Source organism: Rana temporaria, chromosome 10 (genome assembly GCF_905171775.1).
Source record: "Rana temporaria chromosome 10, aRanTem1.1, whole genome shotgun sequence".
NCBI classification, from domain to species: domain Eukaryota; kingdom Metazoa; phylum Chordata; class Amphibia; order Anura; family Ranidae; genus Rana; species Rana temporaria.
In genome coordinates, this window is record NC_053498.1 from 85789982 (window position 1) to 85813450 (window position 23469).

Here is a 23469-nt window from a genome sequence, read left to right on the forward strand (position 1 = left end):
GACCTCCTGTTCTGGGATGGAATAAAATAGAATAGAATACTGTTATTAAAGGTAAGTTTATTACTAAAATCACAGTGTATATATGGTCATATGTGTTCTGCAGTGGTTACTGGGCTGCTTTCAATCTGTAGAGAAGTGCACCTGTGGGTTACCTGCACTGAGCCATAGACTTCTATTACCTGCAAGTTTGGTGTGCTGAGAGTAGAGTGGGCTCTATAGAGCTGAGTGGGCTGCCATCTACCCACTCTGCTCATTGTGGCTCGTGACCGGTTACCAAGTCGCTTAAGTGGCCCTTGCTCTTCAAAAGGTTGGGCACCCTTGTACTAAAGAATATGGTGAAAGACTGCAGGCAACTATGCTGGATAAAATAATAAACAATTATGTGCACCCCCACATAAGAAATAAAAATAATACATGAATACAAAGTGGCGGCCAGCTGACTCTACAAGTCAGTGGCGGTGCGTCCATTAAGGGCATTCATGCATTGCATGAATCTATCCATGGCCGCCGCCACCACCCCCTATTCAGGCTTCAGGCTCCTCTTCGGACGCAGGGCGCCTAAATTACAGAGGCTGCTTTTTTTTTTTAAGCACCTGATTAGAGCTGTAGGCAAAAAGATGGACTGCGAGCACAGAGCATTGCGCTCGCAGTTCACCCAGGTGTGTTAGAACAGCGAATGAATATTCGTTTTCCTAACACTGAACCACCTCTCCGCCAATCAGGTGTTAACCATCACCTGATTGGCTGAAAGGACAGGCGCTGTGATTGGACACCTATCAGGAAGAGGGGAAGAGACGCATGGAGGACACAGGAGATGCTGTCTAACCTGATGCAAGCTCCCACCGCTCGCCACCGTCATCCGCATGCCTAACCCGACATTGAGACAGGTTAAGTGCCGGGAGATGGTGATTGGGGGGGAAGGTGGGGTCACAGTGGCAGCAATTGTTTGATGGCACAGTGGCTGCATTTAATGGCACAGTAGCTGCGTTTGATGGGGCACAGTGGCAGCATTTAATGGGCACAGTGGCAGCGTTTGATGGGCACAGTGGCAGCGTTTGATGGGCACAGTGGCAGCGTTTGATGGCACAGTGGCTGCATTTGATGGCACACTGGCTGCAATTGATGGGCACAGTTGCAGCGTTTGATGGGCACAGATGTGAACCTGACGTATAGGAAATCATGTTAAATGGACTGTAGTGTATTTCTGCAATACTGAACCCTCACTGCAAAACTCATTGGTGTGAGCCTAGCCTAGTGAAAGAATAAAAACAGGCTGGAAAGCAACTATATCTAATAGGTCCCTAATCATTTAATTGTAGGGATTGTTTTTATTTATTTTTTTACCTAGACTTCTGTAATATTTGGAATAGTTGACTATTCAAGAAAAAAAAAAATATCAATATGCAGCTATCCCTACTATACATTACTTTATCATTTCATAACATGAATGGCCTTATGGAAAGGGTAATGAAGTCATGAACTATTAGTATTTCTTATGATCTTTGATCCTAGTGTGGTTTGCAGTTGTAGAGTAAGCAGAGGCAGCAGAAGCAAGTAAGGATTCTGGGAAATGTATACGAATGCCCCTCCCCCTGACACAGCATGTATAGGACGTCTTTGGCAGCTGACGTTTCTCATTCACTCCTAAGAATCACATCTAAAAGGTACAAATATTCTTTTTATATTTTGCATGCCTAGACTTATGTTTAAGGACATCATTTACTACAGAAGAAACAGTAGCAGTAGGTTTCTGTTGTAGTTTAATTAAAGTAGTTTCACTTTAAATTTATACACAGAACATTTAGAGCCCATTCATATTTCTCCTTTCCTGTGCATTATGTTAAGACACATTCCTTACGTTCGTACTATCTACAACAGGGGTCGCAATCTACCTGAACAACAGAAGAGAAGTCAAAGATCACCAGGCACAGTGTCACCTTCTAAAACCTGATTTAAACCTTGCTGTACTACCGTGATGTACGGCAATCATGGGTTTAAATCAGGTGGTGAGGATAGGGTTGCCACCTTTTCATCAAGTCAAACCTGAACACTTAAGTGGGGTACAGCAATTTTTTTTAAACATATATTTTGCTATTAAATAACATTTCTAATTATAGGAAGTTAATAACAAGAGTCCCCCTTTACATCTGAGTCCACAGTCCCCTTTTACATCTGAACTCGCAGAGTTCCCTTTCACTGTAAGGGGGGACTCTGCAGACTCTGATGTAAGGGAGAACTCTGGGGACTCTAACATAAGGGATGCTCTGGGAACCCTGATTTAAAGGGGGAACACAAAGGCCTCTGGTGTAAAGGGGAACTCTGATGTAAGGGGTGCTATGAGAACCCTGATTTACCTTAGTGTACTCAGAGGCAGGAGAGAGAAAGGGGAAAGGGGGAAGACTTCAGTCACAGACAGGGATGGATGGTGAGCTCACTCACCCCTTTGGCAGTCAGCACCAGATGTATCTGAGGCTGCAGGACTTCAAATTTCCGACCCCCACTTTCCTTTTTCTGAAGCACGGCCCTGGGGGCATAGAGGGGTAGGAGTGGGAGGAAGAGGTGCAGATCGAGCCCTCTCTCCTCTCCCCTCTCTGTGTGTTTCTGGGGGGGGGGGGGGGGGGTTGTTAGTGCTGGCTTTGGGCAGCATGAAAAAGAGTGTAACAGACAGTCACGATCAGGCGTCAGGCTTGAAGACCAACTGCAATAGCAGTGGCAGGACAGGTATACAGGCAGTCACTTCTGGCAGATGACACAGTCTCCCCTGCAGGGCCAGATTAAGAACATCATGGGCCTGGTGCTGAGGATTTTGGTGGGGCCTTTTAGGCTGCATTCACCCCTCCGCGACAAGTAACGCCGCGTACGCGGCGTATTTTGCCGCGAATGGTGTAACTTTTTTTTTACAAATCCTTCCTATTGCTTTGTATGGCCGAACGCCAATGCCGCCTGAAAAAAAGGGTCCGGGACTTTTTTCATGCCGCAGGTGTACGGCGTCTATGAGATGTGAACCATCTCATAGACAACAATGGGAATTCTCCCCTCCAGCGGCACGAGCGGCCGGCGTCGGGCGTTTTGTCGCGGAGGTGTGAATGGGGTGTAATAAATAATAAATAAATGCGTGGGAATGACATGAACGCAGCCCAGCCAAGGCAAGTGACCAAAGGCACAGAACCCAGAAGGAAGACCGGGTGAAGATGGAAGTGCCCGGGCCCCGCCTGATTCATCGCAGCACTGGAGGGCTCAGTCTGAAAATTGAAGTGTACACTAATGTGCTAATATGCTGTGCATACTTGTACATTGTGGCATAACCTACCCCAGGGCCTCTAAAAAGTAGTAATGTCAGGAAAGTTTACTACCGCTTTATTATCACAGGATCCCAGGAGCCTCTCATGGGGCCCCCTACTGACCCGGTGGACGGTGGCCCTTGGGCAGTGCCTAAGTGCACAGTTGCCAACATTTAAAAAATATTTTCAGGACCACTTTTTTATATAAGTGCTATATTTAGAGTAGCTGAGATCCCCGATGTTCCTCTATACATCATAGTAGTAATCACAAAATTAAATGAGTACTAATAATGGGGCAGAAAAAATATGAGAACTGAGATTTCCTTTAGTTGAACTAACAAAAGTGTGTCCATTCTAGAGCTGGTAACATTGAGGATATTCAGTATAATTTTAAAGAACTGTTTTTGTGGGTAAGCGACATAGGGGAGGAGTATGGACGGTATATAAGTGGGAAGTATGTGAAGGTGAGGGAGAGGAATGTGGAGGGTCTAACAGTGGTCACTATGTACAGGAGAGGAATGTAGACGGTATGATAGTGGGCTCTATGTATAGGAGAGGAGTGTGGAGGGTATGACAGTGAACACTATGTATAGAAGAGGAGTGTGGAGGGTATGACAGTGGGCACTATGTATAGGAGAGGAGTGTGGAGGGTATGACAGTGAGCAGTATGTACAGGAGAGGAGTGTGGAGGGTGCGACAGTGGGCACTATGTACAGGAGAGAAGTGTATGACAGCAGGCACTATGTACAGGAGAGGAGTGTGAAGGGTATGACAGTGGGCGCTATGTATAGGAGAGGAGTGTGGAGGGTATGACAGTGGGCACTATGTACAGGAGAGGAGTGTGTAGGGTATGACAGTGGGTACTATGTATAGGAGAGAAGTGTGGAGAGTATGACAGTGGGCACTATGTACAGGAGAGGAGTGTGGAGAGTATGACAGTGAGCACTATGTACAGGAGTGGAAGGATATTTAGGGACTGAGTAGTGGTTAAGCGGGTCATACATGGATTGAAATTACGCCAATTATGCAGAGACCAGCCATAGTCAATCTATGTATGGGCTAGCTGGTTTTACACAAGTCAATCTATTAATCAACTTGAGTACAACCAGCCTGTTTTTTTTTTCTTAAAACAATCAGTGCTGCTAGCTAAAGTTTTCAACACTGATCATTGTACGCACTGGCAGAACACAATAACACTGCAGGAGTGATTCCCCCATCCACAGGTCAGCAGGTGAGAGGGTGTGTGGGGACAGGCTGGGGAGAGATACTAGTCAGTGGCTGGGTAGGCACTGGTAGTATCAGAGCCAGATACACACAGGTTACATACGCCACGATCGTTAGAGCGAGAACAATAATTCTAGTACTAGACTAGCCTATCTTGAGAAAGGGGCCTGGAGCTGCAGCTCCATCAGCCCCATTGTTAATCCGGTCCTGCTCCCCTGAGGTGCGGAGTCTAAGTACTAGCTGGTTTTCCCCAGAGCTCCTGATGGTGGAGATGGATTTAGCTGCAAGCTAGTACCAGGTCAAGATCCTCAAGTTTTCCCCACCAGGGTGTGAGCAAGCCGGGGTCCAATAGCAGATAAACAGACAAGGATGAAACAGCAGCGTGGTCAGTAAACAAGCCAAGGGATCAATCACGAGTGGCTGCAGGTTGGGACCAAGCAGTAGAGTAGTCCAGGAACAAGCCAAGGGTCAATCACGAGTGGTTGTAGGTACAGATGGCAGCAGGAAAGACAACAGCAAGGCACTGGCAGAAAGGGCACAATAACCTGGCAAAGAGGAAGTGCTGAGACAAGACCCCATACAGAATATCTTATGGACTCAATTTAAACCAGCACCATTGGTACAACAAATAGTATCCCATCAATTTTTTAAGAGGAGAAAAATACCAACTTTCTACTTAATCTATAGGGTGTGGGAAACAATACGTATTATTACACATCATGGGGGATATACTAGACATATGCCAATTTGGGACAATTATTGTTTATCTGAGTTAAATACATTACCTGAACTACTAGAATGGAAAAAAAGCAGGATTAACATTTTTATATCAATTGTTTGAAGGAGATGTGTTTCTATCCTTCGATATATTGAATGCTCGCTTTCGATTATCAAATAATAGTTTTTATCAATGGCCTAGATTCAGGTAGTTTTGCGCCCTCTTACCGTTTTTACGCTACGCCTCTGTAAATTATGTGCGCAACGCTTCATTCACGAAGCAGTAGGCGCGCATAATTTAAATGATCCCGTAGGTGGCATGGATCATTTAAATTAGGCGCGTTCACCTGCCGAACTTAGTGCGCATGCTCCGTCGGGAAACTTTCACGCCGTGCATTGCGGTAAATGACGTCGCAAGGACGTAATTGGCTTCAACGTGAACGTAAATGGCGTCCAGCGCCATTCACTTACGCAAACAACGTCATTTTTAAAAATCGTGACGCGGGAACGACGGGTATACTTCGCATTGGCTGCCCCTGCTAATAGCATGGGCAGCCTTACGCAGAAACCGACGTACGCAAACGACGTAAAATGCGTACGCAGGGCGTGCGTACGGTTGTGAATCGGCATGAGTATGCAATTTGCATACTCTACGCTGACCACTACGGGAACGCCACCTAGCGGCCAACGTAAGAATGCAGCCTGCGATACGACGGCATAAGAGCCTTATGCCAGTCATATCTTAGGCTGCAGTCGGCGTAACAAGCTTTCTGAATACAGAAAAGTCGTTATGCCGGCGCAAATAAGCAATTGCGCTGCGTATCTATGGATACGCAGACGCAATTGCTTTCTGAATCCACCCCAGTACCTTTAAATACAACATGCGTTACAAAGTCAGACTTTAACATTCCATTTACAATATAATCCATCTGAGATACTGATGACGGCAACTTCAAAACGATCAATAAAACGAGGATTAACAGGGGACCTCTACCTGATGCTGCTAAATGCAGAGAGGGTAGATGGACAGGCGAATACCTTTATCCGCTGGAAAAAATACCTGATAGACCTTAGTGAAGAGGAATGGAAGGGGGCTATGGAGATTCTACCTGAGGTATCTATATCACTATCACAAAAACTGACACAGCTTTTTATAATACATAGAACACATTATACTCCACAAAAATGATATGCCTGGGGAAAGTATACATCGCCCCTATGTCCGCGATGCTCCGTATCCAATGGAACTCTCATCCATAGGCTTTGGCGCTGTTCCAAGTTTTATAGGTATTGGGAGAGAGTATTTCAGACTTTGAATACACTATGCCGGACAGAAATACCATGCGCACCAAAAAAAGCAATATTGGGAATAATCCCAGATGTAGTTCTTCCTGTAGAGATGAACACGATGTGGACTTGATCCCTTTATTTAGCTCGTAAGCTTATTTTACAAAAATGGATCGATATAATTCCACCAACCCACAAACAATGGTGTAATAAGGTAAACTTTATATTAAAAAGAGAAAAAATAGCTTATAAACATAGAGGAGTCCCCCATAAATGTAACAAATGATGGTCTTATTGGCTTGATGCCAGCAACCTGTTTTACGATGGTTTGGGTAAAGGACTGGGAGAGGAGAGGAGGGGGGGAGAGGGGAATGGGGATGAGGAGATAGATTTGTAAGGAACAAGAAGCAGAGATCGAAATGAAAATGGAATTATAAATAGAGGTGTATGTTTAGTGTTGTATTGTCGTGTTTTTTGTTGAGGTGCTTTTCTCCTTTGTAGAATGGATATCTGATATAGCATTGGAATGTACTGATCCTTAAGCATTTGTACTGTAGAATGTAAACGAGAAGTTTCATATTACCCAATCACCCAAAGGAGAAGTGAGACTGGTGCGAACAGTAGCCAGAATACGATCAAGAGGAATCCCAGGAACCATAACTGACTCTTTATTGGAAGTGGAGGAAAATTGTCGTGACAAAGCGTTAGCCCTTACATTCTTAGTACCAGTACATTACTTTTTACTTTATCAGCTACTGTCAGACTTTAATTTAAGAGGAAAACATTTTTGTCTTTACAACCCCTTTAAGTAAGCAGGACTGATGAGCAGGATATCATCAATAGGTGAGTCACTGTGGAGAGGTAGGAGCTGGCAAATAGCCGACAGCTGAGCGGTCAGCTCAGAGAAGGAAGGACTGAGCCTAGCCCTGACACCCCCAAACTACAAATGTAAATAACCCTTACTGTTCTGACCTAGAAGGCTGCTTTCACACTCATGTGCTGCAGTTTACCTACACTGAGGGTGCAGCACAGTGTATCTGCAACTTTCCTGGGTTAGCTGCGATTTGTCCTAGACTTCTATTATATCCTGCAGGTGTGGTGCACTTTCTGAAAGCACACCAAAATTTCTGCATTCAGAAACTGCATAAAAGCAGCAAGATATAATTTAAGTCTAGGGCTTCAATTATAGGAAAGCTGTAGGGACACCGCACTGCATGTTCCTATTCCAACATGACTGCACGCCAGTGCACAAACAAGGTCCATAAAGACATGGATTAGCGAACCTCAACCCGATAGAACACCTTTGGGATGAATTAGAGCAGAGACTGCGAGCCAGGCCTTCTCATCCACATCAGTGCCTGACCTCACAAATGCGCTTCTGGAAGAATGGAGAAACAAAGGGTAGGCCAACTCAATATTGAACCCTACGGACTAAGACTGGGATGCCAAGTTCATGTGCGTGTAAAGCAGTGGCGGCTGGTGCTCAAAATTTTTGGGGGGGCGCAAAGAGACTGAAAAAAAACATCAATTGCAGCCACTGTGCCCGTCAAACGTAGCCACTGTGCCTGTCAAACGCAGATACTGTGCCCAGCCCTCAAAATTTGTACTAGCCTGCTCGCATTTGGCGAGTACAAATCAACTGGTTGCGAGTAGCAGAAAAGGTGCCCAATCAAGTGGCTTTCTCTTGTTGTCTCCCAAATCCCGCCTGTTAAAATGATTGGTTGCTAGCGTCCTAACAACCAATCAGGTGCTTGGAGGACCGGCATTCAGAGGAGGAAGATGTAACTTCCTCCTTCCCAACTTCTGACCTGCTGACAACAGAAGGGAACAGGAGAGGACTTACTGTCTGCTCTGGGACACTTATGAGATGGTTGTCTGTGAGTATGAGGGGACCTGTGTGCTGTCTGGATCTGGACACTGCTGACGATTTGAGTGAGAAGAAAAGTGAGCAGAGGAGTCGAAACTCAGAGCAGGGGGAGGGGTCAGGGATCACACTGAACAAGTGCAGAGGGAGGACATGCTCTCCCAGGTCCTAGAGCTGTGTACACTGAGCTGCAACATCTCCCCCTCTACAGAAATGTGGAGGGATGGGGGAGCCATTCATCACCACACCATCCACAGTACCTGTACCATGCCTCCAGTCTCTCTGACCCTCTCCCTGTCATGCCTGCAGTCTCTCTGACCCTCTCCCTGTCATGCCTTCAGTCTCTCTGACCCTCTCCCTGTCATGCCTGCAGTCTCTCTGACCCTCTCCCTGTCATGCCTGCAGTCTCTCTGACCCTCTCCCTGTCATGCCTGCAGTCTCTCTGACCCTCTCTTTCTCATGCCTGCAGTCTCTCTGACCCTCTCCCTGTCATGCCTTCAGTCTCTCTGACCCTCTCCCTGTCATGCCTGCAGTCTCTCTGACCCTCTCCCTGTCATGTCTGCAGTCTCTGTGACCCTCTCTCTGTCATGCCTGCAGTCTCTCTGACCCTCTCCCTGTCATGCCTGCAGTCTCTCTGACCCTCTCTTTCTCATGCCTGCAGTCTCTCTGACCCTCTCTTTCTCATGCCTGCAGTCTCTCTGACCCTCTCCCTGTCATGCCTTCAGTCTCTCTGACCCTCTCCCTGTCATGCCTGCAGTCTCTCTGACCCTCTCTTTCTCATGCCTGCAGTCTCTCTGACCCTCTCCCTGTCATGCCTTCAGTCTCTCTGACCCTCTCCCTGTCATGCCTGCAGTCTCTCTGACCCTCTCTCTGTCATGCCTGCAGTCTCTCTGACCCTCTCCCTGTCATGCCTGCAGTCTCTCTGACCCTCTCCCTGTCATGCCTGCAGTCTCTCTGACCCTCTCCCTGTCATGCCTGCAGTCTCTCTGACCCTCTCCCTGTCATGCCTGCAGTCTCTCTGACCCTCTCTCTGTCATGCCTGCAGTCTCTCTGACCCTCTCCCTGTCATGCCTGCAGTCTCTCTGACCCTCTCCCTGTCATGCCTGCAGTCTCTCTGACCCTCTCCTTGTCATGTCTGCAGTCTCTCTGGTCCTCTCCTGTAGTATGTCTGCAGTTTTTCTGACCCTCTCCTGTAGTGTTTCTACAGTGGGCACGGAAATGTTTGCCCAGGGTCCAATTAACATTATTCGACCCTGCATACCATGTATGATCTGAATAAAATATGATCATTTACAAGGGGCGGGTTGGGTGGGGCAACTGGCGGCGAGTAACTCTTAGACCCCATTCACACCTCCGCGACAAAATGCCCAACGCCGGACGCTCGTGCCGCTGGAGGGGAGAATTCCCATTGCTGTCTATGAGATGGTTCACATCTCATAGACGCCGTACGCCTGCTGCCTGAAAAAAAGTCCCGACACCTTTCTTTCAGGCGGCATTGGCGTTCGGCCATACAAAGCAATGGGAAGTCTTTGTTAAAAAAAAAAAAAAAAAAGTTACACACTCGCGGCAAAATACGCCGCGTACGCGGCGTATCTTGTCGCGGAGGTGTGAATGCAGCCTTAAGGCCTGGCTAGTAGCTCAGGACTTGAAACTGTGCCCATCAAACGCAGCCACTGCGCCATCAATTGCCACCACTGTACCCATCAAACGCAGCCACTGTGCCTATCAAACGTAACCACTGTGCCCATTAAACGCAGCCACTGTACCCATAAATTGCCACCACTGTGCCATCAAACGCAGCTACTGTACCCATCAATTGCTGACACTGTGCTTATCAACTGCTGCCAGTGTGCCCATCAACTGCTGCCAGTGTGCCCATCAACTGCTGCGACTCTGCCCATCAACTGCTGCCAGTGTACCCATCAACTGCCGCTACTGTGCCCATCAACTTCCGCTACTGTGCCCATCAAATGCTGCCACTGTGCATCCCCCACCCAGCACTTACCGGTCTCGTGGGGCCCCGGTCACGGTCCTCCACGCTCCTCGATGTCTTCTAATCTTCCGTCCTCTCTTTCCGTCTCTGCTATGATTGGATGCCTGATAGGCAGCGTCCAATCACAGCACCTGTCGTTTCAGCCAATCAGGTGACAGGTAACATATCCGGCAACCTGATTGACTGAGAGGCGGGTTAGTGTTAGGGAAGCTTTCCAAACACAACACTGAGTAAGCAGCGAATGCACAGCGTTGCGCCCGCTGCTTACCATTTTGGAAGCCTATTAGAGCCCACGGCTCTAATCAGGAAGCCTATTAGAGCCTACGGCTCTAATCAGGTGCTTCCATACAAAAGCCGCCACTGTAATTCATATGCCCGGGCACATGAATAGGGGGCGGCAGCAGCGAGTGACAGGTGAGGGGGCGAGCAGGAGAGGGGGGGCAGCATTCCTTCACCCTTTATGGACGCACTGCCACTGGTGTAAAGGCACGTGTCCCAATACTTTTGATAATATAGTGTATATGAGGATGGAGGTCACGTCTGTTATAGGGGCAGGGTTTATATTTCTATAATTGCTGAATGCGTTATATTGCTATATTTCGATGTTTTAACAAATATTTATTTTATTTATTATTCATAGATACAAATGTCAGGTAAATATTTTACATATAAAGGAGTGAATTTCTCTCCTGGATCTTATAGCCAAGAAGGTCTCAATTTTGCAGAAAACGAATTCCAAGTGCAAGATGATGATGTCTACATTGTTACATATCCTAAATCAGGTATTGTATATTATGCCATCAAAGACCACATATGCAGTATACTCTACATACAAAGGAAATATTTAATCTGACCATTGGTAATCCACACATTCCTAATAGACACAGCAAAGGTTCTCAGCATACATCCAATTGCTTGATAAATCCTGGTGAGGCTCAATACTGTGACTGTGAGCATTGCTTGTATTGAAGTGTCTGTGGTCATCCTTAAAGGGGTTGTAAACCCTTGTGCTTTTTTACCTTAAAGGGGTGTTCCAGCCAATTTTTATGTTTATTAAAAGTCAGCAGCTACAAAAAGTGTAGCTGCTGGCTTTTAATAAACATACACTTACCTCCTCCAGCGTTCCAGTGACGCGTCTTCATTTCAACTGTGGGCACCCGGCCGTGACAGCTTTTGGCTTCACGGCCGGGCACCCACTGCGCATGCGCGAGCGGCACTGCGCATGCGGCGCTGCGCCGTCTGATTGGACAGGAGATCGCCTAGGACCTGTGACGTGTCCTAGGCGATCGCCTACAGGGATGGGCTGCTGTAGGCGATTAACCACTAGCCGACCGCCCACCGCCGTTATACGTCGGCAAGTTGGCTCGGCTGGGCGAGAGCACGTAGTATAACGTCCTCTCTCCCGCTCGCCCCCGACTCCCGTGCGTGTTCCCGGCGGGCGCGATCGCCGCCGGGCACACGCGATCGCTCGGTACAGAGCGGGGAACGGGAGCTGTGTGTGTAAACACACAGCTCTCGTTCCTGTCAGCAGGGGAAATGCTGATCTTCGGTTCATACAATGTATGAACCGAGGATCAGTGTTTCCCCTAGTGAGGCCCCCCCCCACAGTAAGAACACACCCAGGCATACTTAACCCCTTCCCCGCCCCCTAGTGTTAACCCCTTCACTGCCAGTGGCATTTTTATAGTAATCCAATGCATTTTTATAGCACTGATCGCTATAAAAATGACAATGGTCCCAAAAATGTGTCAAAAGTGTCCGAAGTGTCCGCCATAATGTCGCAGTACCGAAAAAAAAAATTGCTGATCGCTGCCATTACTAGTAAAAAAAATATAATAAAAATGACATAAAAATACCCTCTATTTTGTAAACGCTATAACTTTTGCGCAAACCAATCAATAAACGCTTATTGGGATTTTTTTTTACGTAAAATATGTAGAAGAAAACGTATCGGCCTAAACTGAGGAAAAAAAATGTTTTTTTTATATATTTTTGGGGGATATTTATTATAGCAAAATGTAAAAAATATTCATTTTTTCAAAATTGTCGCTCTATTTTTGTTTATAGCGCAAAAACTAAAAACTGCAGAGGTGATCAAATACCACCAAAAGAAAGCTCTATTTGTGGGAAAAAAAGGACGCCAATTTTGTTTGGGAGCCACGTCGCACGACCGCGCAATTGTCTGTTAAAGCGACACAGTCCCGAATCGCAAAAAGTACTCTGGTCTTTGGGCAGCAATATGGTCCGGGGGGTAAGTGGTTAAGCTTAATCGCCTAACCAGCCTCTCTGCGGAAGGAGGAAGTGGGACAGGAAGTCCCACGCCTCCTAAAGCCCCTTCTCCCCCCCCCAAAAAAATTACATGCCAAATGTGGCATGTAAAGGGATGAGGAGTGGGATAAGCGGAAGTTCCAATTTTGGGTGGAACTCCGCTTTAATGCACCCTATGCATCAAGGTGAAAAAACACCCAGCAGTGTCTAGCCCCCCAGACCCCCCCCCCCCCCATTTTACTTACCTGAGCCCCAAATTTCTGTGGCTTCTTGGCTCTTCATTGGATAGATGGATAGCAGCTCAGCCATTGGCTCCCGCTGCTGTCAATCAAATCAAATGCAATGACGCGGCTACCGGGGGGTGGGTCGAAGTCATATACTCGGCGGCTATGGCCACCGGGTGTATGACACAGGAGCGTGCCCACAAGGTAACCCCGTCGGGGAGTTTCCCAGAGGGGGTTATCTAATGCAGCGAGGAGTCGCAAGAGCATACGATGACTATCACTAAGTACCACAACTCGGGCAATAGGTGAGATATCATTAAGAACACAAATAGTAGACCACTCATGGAAAAAAGGATATACAGTTGTGCTCATAAGTTTATGATTTTTTTTGTCCATTTTTCTGAGAATATGAATGATAACACAGAAACTTTTCTTTCACTCATGGTTAGTGTTTGGCTGAAGCCATTTATTATCAATCAACTGTGTTTACTCTTTTTAAATCATAATGGCAGAAGAAACTACCCAAATGACCCTGATCAAAAGTTTACATACCCCAGTTCTTAATACTGTGTATTGCCCCTTTAACATCAATGACAGCTTAAAGTCTTGTGTGGTATTTGTGGATGAGGCTCTTTATCTTCTCAGAGGGTAAAACTGCCCATTTCTCTTGGCAAAAAGCCTCCAGTTCCTGTAAATTCTTGGGCTGTCTCGCATAAACTGCATGTTTGAGATCTCCCCAGAGTGGCTCAATGATATTGAGGTCCGGAGACTGAGGTGGCCACTCCAGAACCTTCACTTTATTCTGCTGTAGCCAATGACAGGTCAACTTGTGTTTTGGATCATTGTCCTGTTGGAATTTCCAAGTATGTCCCATGCGCAGCTTACTGGCTGATGAATGCAAATGTTCCTCCAGTATTTTTGATAACATACTGCATTCATCTTGCCATCAATTTTGACCAAATTTCCTGTGCCTTTGTAGCTCACACATCCCCAAAACATTAGCGATCCACCTCCGTGTTTCACAGTAGGAATGGTGTACCTTTCATCATAGGCCTTGTTGACTCCTATCCAAATGTAGTATTTCTGGTTTTGGCCAAAAAGCTTAATTTTGCTGTTTGGCGTATTGTAAGCGGGATACTTTGTGGCATTTGCATAGAAATGGCATTCTTCTGGCGACTCGGCCATGCAGCCAGTGCTGTGTCTTGGCCTAGGCTGACAAGGCCCAGGTCTAGGGTGCACTTTGCGGGGGGTGGCAAAAAAGCCGCCCCCACATGAAAAAAGCCCCCCGTCCCATCTTTTTAAGTCCTGGTTCCCGCAGCCGCCTCCCGCACAAATACAGCCCCGGCGGCCGGTTTGCTGTAGTGCCGCACTTGTAAATATTGTGGGCAGTTTATGGAGCGTACTTGGCCGGCGAGGATGGGGGGCAGTGACCATGATGACTGGCACCCTCATAAGCAGCTGTGCTTGGCCAGACCGGCTGCACATAATCTGACTGGCTGAGTCGAATGCTCTGCCCACCCTCCTTCGCACGGCTTTCCCCTTACTGAATCTTCTCCCAGGTCCGGGGAGATAGAAGAAGGAGAGAGGGAGAGGAGCATGAGGGGAACCCCAGCCAGCAGCCAGGACAGCAGGTTATGTTACTATTACTAATGTGCGTGTGCCAAGCGCTCAATATGGAAATTAAGATACTGATGGGCACTGATGAGCTGCACTGATATGGGCACCGGTGAGCTGCACTGATATGGGCACTGATAGTCTGAACTAATAGGTTTCACTGGTTTCCCCTGATGAGGCCACTATAATGGGCACTGATGAGGATGCACTAATGGACACTGATAAGACTGTACTGATGGGCAGTGATAGGCTGCACTGGTTGCTCCTGATGGGCCGCACTGATGGCCACTGATGAGCTGCGCTATTGGGCACTGATGGGGCTGCACTGATGGGCACTGATAAGGCTGCACTGATGGGCACTAATAGGCTTCACCGGTTGTCCCTGATTAGGCTGCACTGATGGGGACTAATAGGTGGTACTGGTTGCTCCTGATGAGGCTGCACTAATGGCCACTAATGAGCTGCACTGTTGGGCACTTTATGAAGCCGCATTGCACTGATAAAGCAGCACTGATATGGGCACTGATAAGACTGTACTGATGGGCACTGATAGGTCTGCACTGATAAGGCTGCACATATTTTCACTGTGATTGGACTTTTTGGATATTAGAGGGGGTTATTGGAAGCTGCTTTTGTTTGTTCAGTCTGTTAGGCCGCGTACACACCACCGTTTTTCGGGTTGTAAAAAATTACGTTTTTAAGGGCCTAGAAAAAAAAGTTTTTTTCAACCCACGATCATTAAAACGGCCTTGCCTACACATGATGGTGAAAAAAAAAATGCTCTAGCAAAGCGCGGTGACGTACGACGGCACTATAAAAGGGAATTTCCATGCGGATGGCGCCACCCTTTGGGCTGCTTTTGCTGATTTTGTATTAGTAAAAGACGATTCGCGCTTTTCAGTCAGTTACCGCGTGATGAATGTGCTTACTCCATTACGAACGGTAGTTTTACCAGAACGAGCGCTCCCGTCTCATAACTAGCTTCTGAGCATGCAGGTTTTTTTCACGTCGTTAAAGCCCACACACGACCATTTTTTAGGACGTAAAAAGCGACAACGTTAAAAACGCCGTGAAAAATTAGAGCATGTTCGAAATTTTGAATGCCCATTTTTTATGTTGTGAAAAATGCTCTGGAGCCCACACACGATCGTTTTTAATGACATAAAAAAAAACTTAATTTTTTACAACCCGAAAAAATGGTTGTGTGTACGCCGCATTACTCTGCCTTTCAACCACAATGAACTGTCCCAGCCCCTCTGGCACACCTAGCAATGTGATTAATGGAATAACTCAGCAGGAATACACAACACAGTTCTTGTAGCTTACTTGAAGAAAAATAGAATTCGGGTTAACATTAGTCAGCCAGGACTTGTGTAAGTAACCAGGACTTGTGTAAGTACCCAGGACTTTGTTGAAACAGTTTAAAGAAAACAGTCAGGAACACTATTAGGTAGATTCAGTAAGAGTTAGGCCGACTTCAGTAAGAGTTAGGCCGACGTAGATAAGCCGGCCTAACTCAGAATCTACGCCGACGTATGTTTAAGCGTATGCTCAAACAGAGATACACTTAAACATATCTAAGATACGACAGCTTGCGCCGTCCTATCTTAGATTGCAATATTTTGGATGGCCGCTAGGTGGCGCTTCCATTGCGGTCGGCGTAGAATATGTAAATGAGAGGATACGCCGATTCACGAACGTACGCCAGGCCGACGCAGTACTTTTACGCCGTTTACGTAAGAGGCCGCGTAAAGTTAGAGCTAGGCCCTAGTGGAATAGTAATGTCAAGTATGGCCGCCATTCCCGCCGCAAAATTCTAAATTTTTATGTCGTTTGCGTAAGTCGTCAGCGAATCGGGATTTACGTTGTTTACGTCCACGCCGAAATCAATAGGCCCGTACGGCGTACTTAGCCGCAATGCACACTGGGAAATGTAGGTGCCCGACGCATGCGCAGTACCCCCAAAACGTCAAAAACGTGAGGTCAAGCCTCATTACCATTAAACACGCCCCCCTCCAACCCATTTGAATTAGGCGCCCTTACGCCCGCCGCGTTTACACTACGCCGCCCTAAGTAAGGAGGTAAGTGCTTTGAGAATCATGTACTTGCCTCTCTTACTTAAGGCGGCGTAGTGTAAACACGCTAGGCTATTAGCGCGCCCCTACCTGAATCTACCTATATGCAAACAACAAAAGCAATAGGTAAGAATATGTACAGATTAAATAGACTCCCCAATAACTTTTGGTGTGTGTGGGATGCTGTGGCTAAAGGGGAACCCCAGGCCGGCCTACAATGCTTCTGTAGCACTACCCCCAGAGGAGCTGCTGGATATTTTTGGGCGGCATGTTACCTCCAGGGTATTAGATGAGAGCTGAGAAAGTTCAATATCCACACTTTGCACTTCTTTTTCTAAGATTTATTTGCTGAACTTGACAAGAAGATGAAAGAAGTGAATGAAGAGGTGGTAGGGTAACAGGTAGATAGGTTCAGGTGCGTAGTTGCAATTCAGAAACACTCCTGCTTCTAGTGACACAGCTTTCGTCGCCACTCTAGCCAGAATGGGTTTTCTGCACCCGGATAGGTTTCTCTCACTAGCCTAGCAGCCGGGGTGACACGGAAAATGGTACAGTTATTGCCATAGACATTCCCATAGATATAGACACTTTTCGGTCCAGAATCCTCACAGTACAGGATTCAGCACCCGGATCTCTCCAGAGTAACTTCTTGTGGAACTTGAGACTGACAGGCGATCACCATCAAGCCTTTTCAGTAAACAGTGCATCCTTCGATGAAGTTCAAGGCCTCTCTTGAGACACCAGCCTCATGCTCAGTCGGCTCCAAGAGAGGTCCTTCATCAAGCGGGTCCTCGCTTCGGACAGACAGCACAGGATCACCTTCCCACGCGTAGACCCAATCTGTCTACTGGGCCTACTCGGAAAATCAGAACCCCAGACCAATATTGTGCCGGAGCCAGGATCACAGGAGCACGCACCCCCGACCAGGAGGGCCACACACAGGGGGTGGTGGGACCATAGACTCAGGATCAACGACCCCAGTCCAGTGACGTCTGTCCCTTAAGTACCCCTCCCCAGCATGCACAGCGGGACGGTCAACCCCACTGATTGGCTGCCGAGGGATAATACTCAAATCACCTTGACCTAGCTGCTGCCACCCTTGGCCTGGAGTAACAACTATACCCCAGGCGAACAATAGTGGTCACTCACAGCACAGCCATGGCTGGAACAGAAGCCAAATTTGCTCAAAATTTCAAATGTCTGAGTAAACTAACTCTCAGACTTCCCTCTAAATTTACAATAGCACTGGCTCAAAATGAGCAAACCACTACACTTCTAATACACACCCAGTGAAATGTTCTCAATACCCGCGGTGTGTCCCCTTTAAAAGCAACCGCGGTAATGTCCTGGAGGCAAAGTTTTTTGTGTTTTATTATCTTCACCAGCAATGTAGGAGCTCTGTGGACAATATTTGGATGTGGTATTTTATAAAAAACAAGAAAAGGGTTCCTGGACAAAACACCCCCTCACCAAATCCTGTACACAGTCAGCGGTCCTCCCCATAGCAATCGATCGATCTTGGATGCAGGTGTGTCGCGGTGGCATTCAGTCCTTGAGCTGTTGCAGGGTGTCCTTCTTTAGCATGGACAGTCTGTTCCTCTGGGCTGCAGCTGCATGAACAATCTGTTCCTCTGGACTGAAGCTGCAGGCTGTGTGTTCCTTGGTAGGCAGCGATTCCACACACACATAGAGTGCAGGAGATGCTCTCCTGATGGGGTGCAGGCACAAAAAGTCTCTGGCCTAGTTTCTCTGTCTTTTTATCTCCTCCCCCACAGTCCTTTGCTGCTGCTTGATGATTGGCTCAGGCTCTTCCAATAGGGAGTTTACAGACAACTTCCAATAGGGAGTTTACAAACAAGCAGTTCTGAGAGTCTGTGTGTGAAGAGAGAAAGGGGGGTGCAAAAAAAGCCCACGCTGCTGCAGCAGACTGCTATCCTCTAATAGATTAGATCAGTCTGGAGAAGTACCTGCTACATATATATACAGTGAGAAAGTTTGGGCACCCCAGGTAAAAATTTGTATTAATGTGCATGACGAAGCCAAGGAAAGATGGAAAAATCTCCAAAAGGCATCAAATTACAGATTAGACATTCTTATAATATGTCAAAAAATGTTAGATTTTATTTCCATCATGTACACTTTCAAAATGACAGAAAACAAAAAAATGGCATCTGCAAAAGTTTGGGCACCCTGCAGAGTTAATATCTTGTGCTGCCCCCTTTGGCAAGTATCACAGCTTGCAAACGCTTTTTGTAGCCAGCCAAGAGTCTTTCAATTCTTGTTAGAGGTATCTTTGCCCATTCGTCCTTACAAAAGTCTTCCAGTTCTTTGAGATTTCTGGAGATTGTGAGAAATTCAGACAAAGAAAAAAAACATTTAGAAGGGAAATTTAAGGAAAAGGTAAGTGAACCAACAATGCACTAGCTTAAAGGAACCTATTTATAAAATAAAAAATGAACTTTACAACCCCTTTAAGCTGACCATACCATGCATCAAACTAATCCCTCTTATGGCCAGTCCTACACTGCTTTGCCAATGCAAATGCTATGGTGGACACCATGCCAACCTGGGGCACAGAGACACAAGGTGGGGGGGGGGGGGGACCACTTGGTTCAAGTCTGGCCACTGACCTGAACCTGGTCATAAGAGGAATTTCTTTGACGGAGCTGGTCAGCATATTACACATTACTACTACTTATGAGCTACTTATAAAATATCAACTTGTGAGCTAATGTACAAACTGTAACATTTATTAACTTTGAAGAAGTGAAATAAGGTAACCGTAGCAGAGGATGTTTGGTGTACCATTACACAAAAGAGATAAAGAAAAGTGAATGAAAAAATCAAAGGAGAAAAGTTGTAAAAAAAACGTGCAACTGAGATGAAGTCATGGGCGGACTGACCATTGAGGCACTTGGGCACTGCCCGAGGGCCCCATGCCACTAGGGGGCCCCATCAGGGTTGCCAGGCTCATTAAAACCAGGGACAGTATGTAAAAATCTGTGTTTTTTTTTATGTGAAAATCCTGAGATTTTAGCTGCCCCGCCTCTGTAATGCCTCCTGGCTTGGTGGCCATCTGTAAGCCCGGGGGCCTCATAATCTTCTATTGCCCGGGGGCCCCATGAGTTGTCAGTCCACCCCTGGATGAAGTAGTGTAAAGAGAGCCGTATTTAACCGTAACTTGGGGGAAAGTTAGCATGAGATCCATGCTCCAACAGGTTAGCCAGGGCAGAGTAGGTAGGCATATTTCCAGTATATGAGGCATATGTGCATATTTTCCCAGTTGAGATGTGCCTGTTGATAGATTTGGGTGCGACTTGCTGGTTGTTCTGGAGGGTGTAGTATTTTCTACTTTCTCAGCAGTAGTCGGTACGGTTCGCAGCACAACTCCTGACCATGTAAAAAGTTCAGACCCGAGCCGCAAACGCTATTAAATTCAATGGGACCCGAGCTTGAAAAATCTAAAGTCCCCATTTTGAAGGTTTATATGCAAGTTATTGGCCATAAAAAAAGGGTTTGGTGTACTGCCCTATGGGGCATTTAAAAAAAAAGTATCGGTTTTACAGGGGCAGTGATTTTAATGATGCTTAAAACAATACAAATGAAAAATTCCTGTAACGAGACCCTTGCTCGCTCGCTTCTGCTCTCCCGACACTCCTCTGCTACTAGTGAGTCAGCTTGCAGATCGCAACGTCTGATGGTTGCGATAGCTGTATGATGGTTGTAAATTGCGATATGATGGTTGCGATATGATGGTTGCGATAGCTGTCTGATGGTTGTAAATAGCTGTAGTTCAGATCCTGGAGCCTTGGATGACCGCATCCAAGGCTCCAGGATCTGAACTACAGCTATGTGCCGTTCGTAATCCATTAGAACAAACACCAGGCAGGCTGTATGTAAGTTCAAACAGGAAGACCTATATTGGAAGTACACAACACACTTTTATACAGAATTTGGAATATCCCGCCCCCAACAACCGCTTTCCTATTGGTCAATTGTAAAGTACATGTAGTCCTCCTTCAGGTCCTCCTTAGCCATGCAAATGAGGACTTGAAAATGAGTCAGCAGGGATTGGTCCCATAGCTTGATTAGAAGGACGATTATGTGTAATGATACAGAAGCCCCAGGGGGCAATCAATGTACACAATAGCCAGATACAGAACAATGGAGCCGTCTGGAGCCTTAAGACAGGGAAAAAGACCCCCCCACTGTGTAACAGATTTCAAGGAGGCACACTTCTGCATTCCAAGGCCCATGACAACAATAGCCAGACACAGAACAATGGAGCCGTCTGGAGCCTTAAGACAGGGCAGAAGACCCCCCACTGTGTAACAGATTTCAAGGAGGAACACTTCTGCATTCCAAGGTCCATGACAATTCCTTTAAATACAGTGCCTGGGGGTCCTCTTAGTCTGCCTGTAACATGGTGCATTTGTACCGTGTATAGAACCTACTGAAGCAAAACTGACATTAAAAAATATTACATTTAAATAGATTTTCCCGGCTGCAAGCCATAACCGACAATATAAAAATGTTTAAAAAGACAATGTTTTTCTATACCAGACCCTTGTCCGAGCTGCAGCCCGGCAAGTCAGGAAAGGGGGGACCCCCCCTCTCCTAAATCATGCCAGGCCATATACATGCAACATAGGGTTGTGCGAAGGGGTGGGGGGGGAGGCTCTTTCCCCCCACTCCAAAGCATCTTGTGCCCATATTGATGGGAACAAGGGCCCCTTCCCGATAACCCTGGGCTGTGGTTGTGGGAGTCTGACTGTTCTTAAATAGTTAAGGGGCAGAGCCACCTGGCAAATTCACTTGGTGACAGTGCTGCATGTGATGTCACCAGTCGGTGGATGCTGAGTCGGTGACTTCACATGGGGTCGGTGCCACCAGGTGATGTCGCCAGGTGACCCTGCCCCTTACCTATTTAAGACCTGTCAAATGGCAGAGCAGGCATTTGGCAGCTAGCCTTCATTGTTGGTGAAGCTTTTTTCTTTTCTTCTTTGGGGTCTGGTGGTGTGGCGACTATTGTGATTGACAATGGATCTACATCGGGGGACAGTGTTTTTTATTTTTAATATAGGAATTGTCAAAAACTGTGTTTTTTTATTTATTTGACACTTTTTTGGTGAATGAGTAGGGGTAAAATGTACCCCTACTCATTCACATTGGGGGGGGGCAGGATCTGGAGGTTCCCTTGTTAAAGGGGTTTCCAACTTCCGATAAGCCCTCTGCCCAGAGACTCCCCACAGCCCACAGTTGTGGGGAAGAGGCCCTTGTCCCCATCAATATGGCCCCAAGCCCCAAAGGCATGTGAGGGCATGCTGCCTGATATGGTTCAGAAGGGGGGGCGCTCGCTCATTCCTCCCCCTTTTCTTGCCTGTCAGGCTGCATGCTCGGATAAGGATCTAGTATGGATTAGGAACGCCATTTAAAAAAAATTGGTGTGAGGGAAGAGACCCCCTGCCCCAAAGCACCACCCCCATATTGAGTACATGTGGCTCGGTATGGTTTAGCAGGGAGGTTCTCACCTGCTGAACCATAAAAAAAAGGGGGGGCGCTCGCTCATTCCTCCCCCTTTTCTTGCCTGCCAGGCTGCATGCTCGGATAAGGGTCTGGTGTAGATTTTAAGGGGACCTCACACCATTTTTTCTTCTTAATTTTGATCTAGGACCCCCACACCATTTAAAAAAAAAATTCTATTGCAATTTTATTTGGCAATGTTTTTTTTTATTCAGCTGTCGGCGGGGAAGCCCACTGATAGCTGATGACTCATCCTTTGTTAAGGATGCAGCGCTCCTTAACAACCTATTGACTGTGTGTAGGTAAAATCTCGCAGAGCTCACAGAAAATGTGGGTGTTCCTCGAACTGACCTCTCCTTCCTCCTTTTCGACAAGTTGCCTGGTGTAGCTAAGGTGTGTGTGGGGGAGGGGGTGTGGGGGAATCACTGTTGTGCTAGCTACAGTATGTGCGGTCATGCCGGTTGACTTACGGCCACGTCCTGGTTTATATACCTTTTAAAGGATAAGTTCACCTTTGGGAACATGTTACTTGTTCCACCCATTTTTAGGGTGGAACATGTAACAGCTCTGTGTGTGAATGAACAACTAGCCTCAACATCCCTTGTGTTTGTGGAGCACCATGCTAGTTCATTGACTTCTCTTTTCAACACATTTGCGTGATGTGTGGGCACACAGATACACTGACAGATTTTCAAGAGACCTGCATGGCACCAGCGATCTGCTGATCACTGGTACAATGCTTTACAGGCTCCAAAAATAAATTAATAATTTACCTTCAAAAAAATGATGTGCATATATATATTTTTTTAACAACAGCTCGCTTACTGCCTGTCCTTGATTTAGACAGACCTTGTGGATCAATTACACATTTGACCTTTCCAGGTATCACAAAGGGACGTCGCTGAGAGGCCTCATCAAAAATTTTCTATTAGGCCCCATGAATATTTGATTATGCAAAATTAGTGTAAATACAATAATTTAATATTACTAATTATTGTGACTGTTTTTTTGCAGGCACAAACTGGATGATTGAGATCTTGAGCTTAATTAAGACAAATGGGGATCCTACTTGGTGTAATAGTGTTCCAATCTGGCTCCGATCTCCTTGGTTTGAAACTCTGGAGGGCCAGTCACAGATCAAAGATGTTACCCCTCCAAGAGTCCTTACCTCTCATTTACCATTGCACATCTTCGCAAAGTCATTTTTCACATCTAAAGCAAAGGTATGTTACTTAGAGTGGTTTTAAAGCCAAGACAATATTTTTACCAATGCTTTCCTTGCATTAAAGTGATTGGAAAGTCTAATTTTTTTTCTAAAAAAATAACAAACATGTTATACTTACCTTGGTTTTGCACAGGGCAGTCATGAACATCGCTGGATCCAGAGGTAGCTCAGGTA

The 23469-nt window shown here is 46.5% G+C and overlaps 1 protein-coding gene across 2 annotated transcripts in view; it reads left to right on the plus strand.

The window, feature by feature from the left end:
• Window positions 1-1568: 1568 nt before the first annotated feature.
• LOC120915276 (sulfotransferase 2B1-like) overlaps window positions 1569-23469 on the plus strand; it is a 37710-nt gene continuing 15809 nt past the window's right edge. The window contains exons 1-3 of one of the 2 annotated variants that reach the window (XM_040325653.1): window positions 1569-1664; window positions 11007-11148; window positions 23085-23293. In XM_040325653.1, the coding sequence (XP_040181587.1) occupies window positions 11013-11148; window positions 23085-23293 (345 nt within the window). In that variant the 5' untranslated portion in view covers window positions 1569-1664; window positions 11007-11012. Of the gene's footprint in view, window positions 1665-8285; window positions 8387-11006; window positions 11149-23084; window positions 23294-23469 lie in introns of those variants that run through there. The other variant, XM_040325652.1, reaches the window with a different exon arrangement.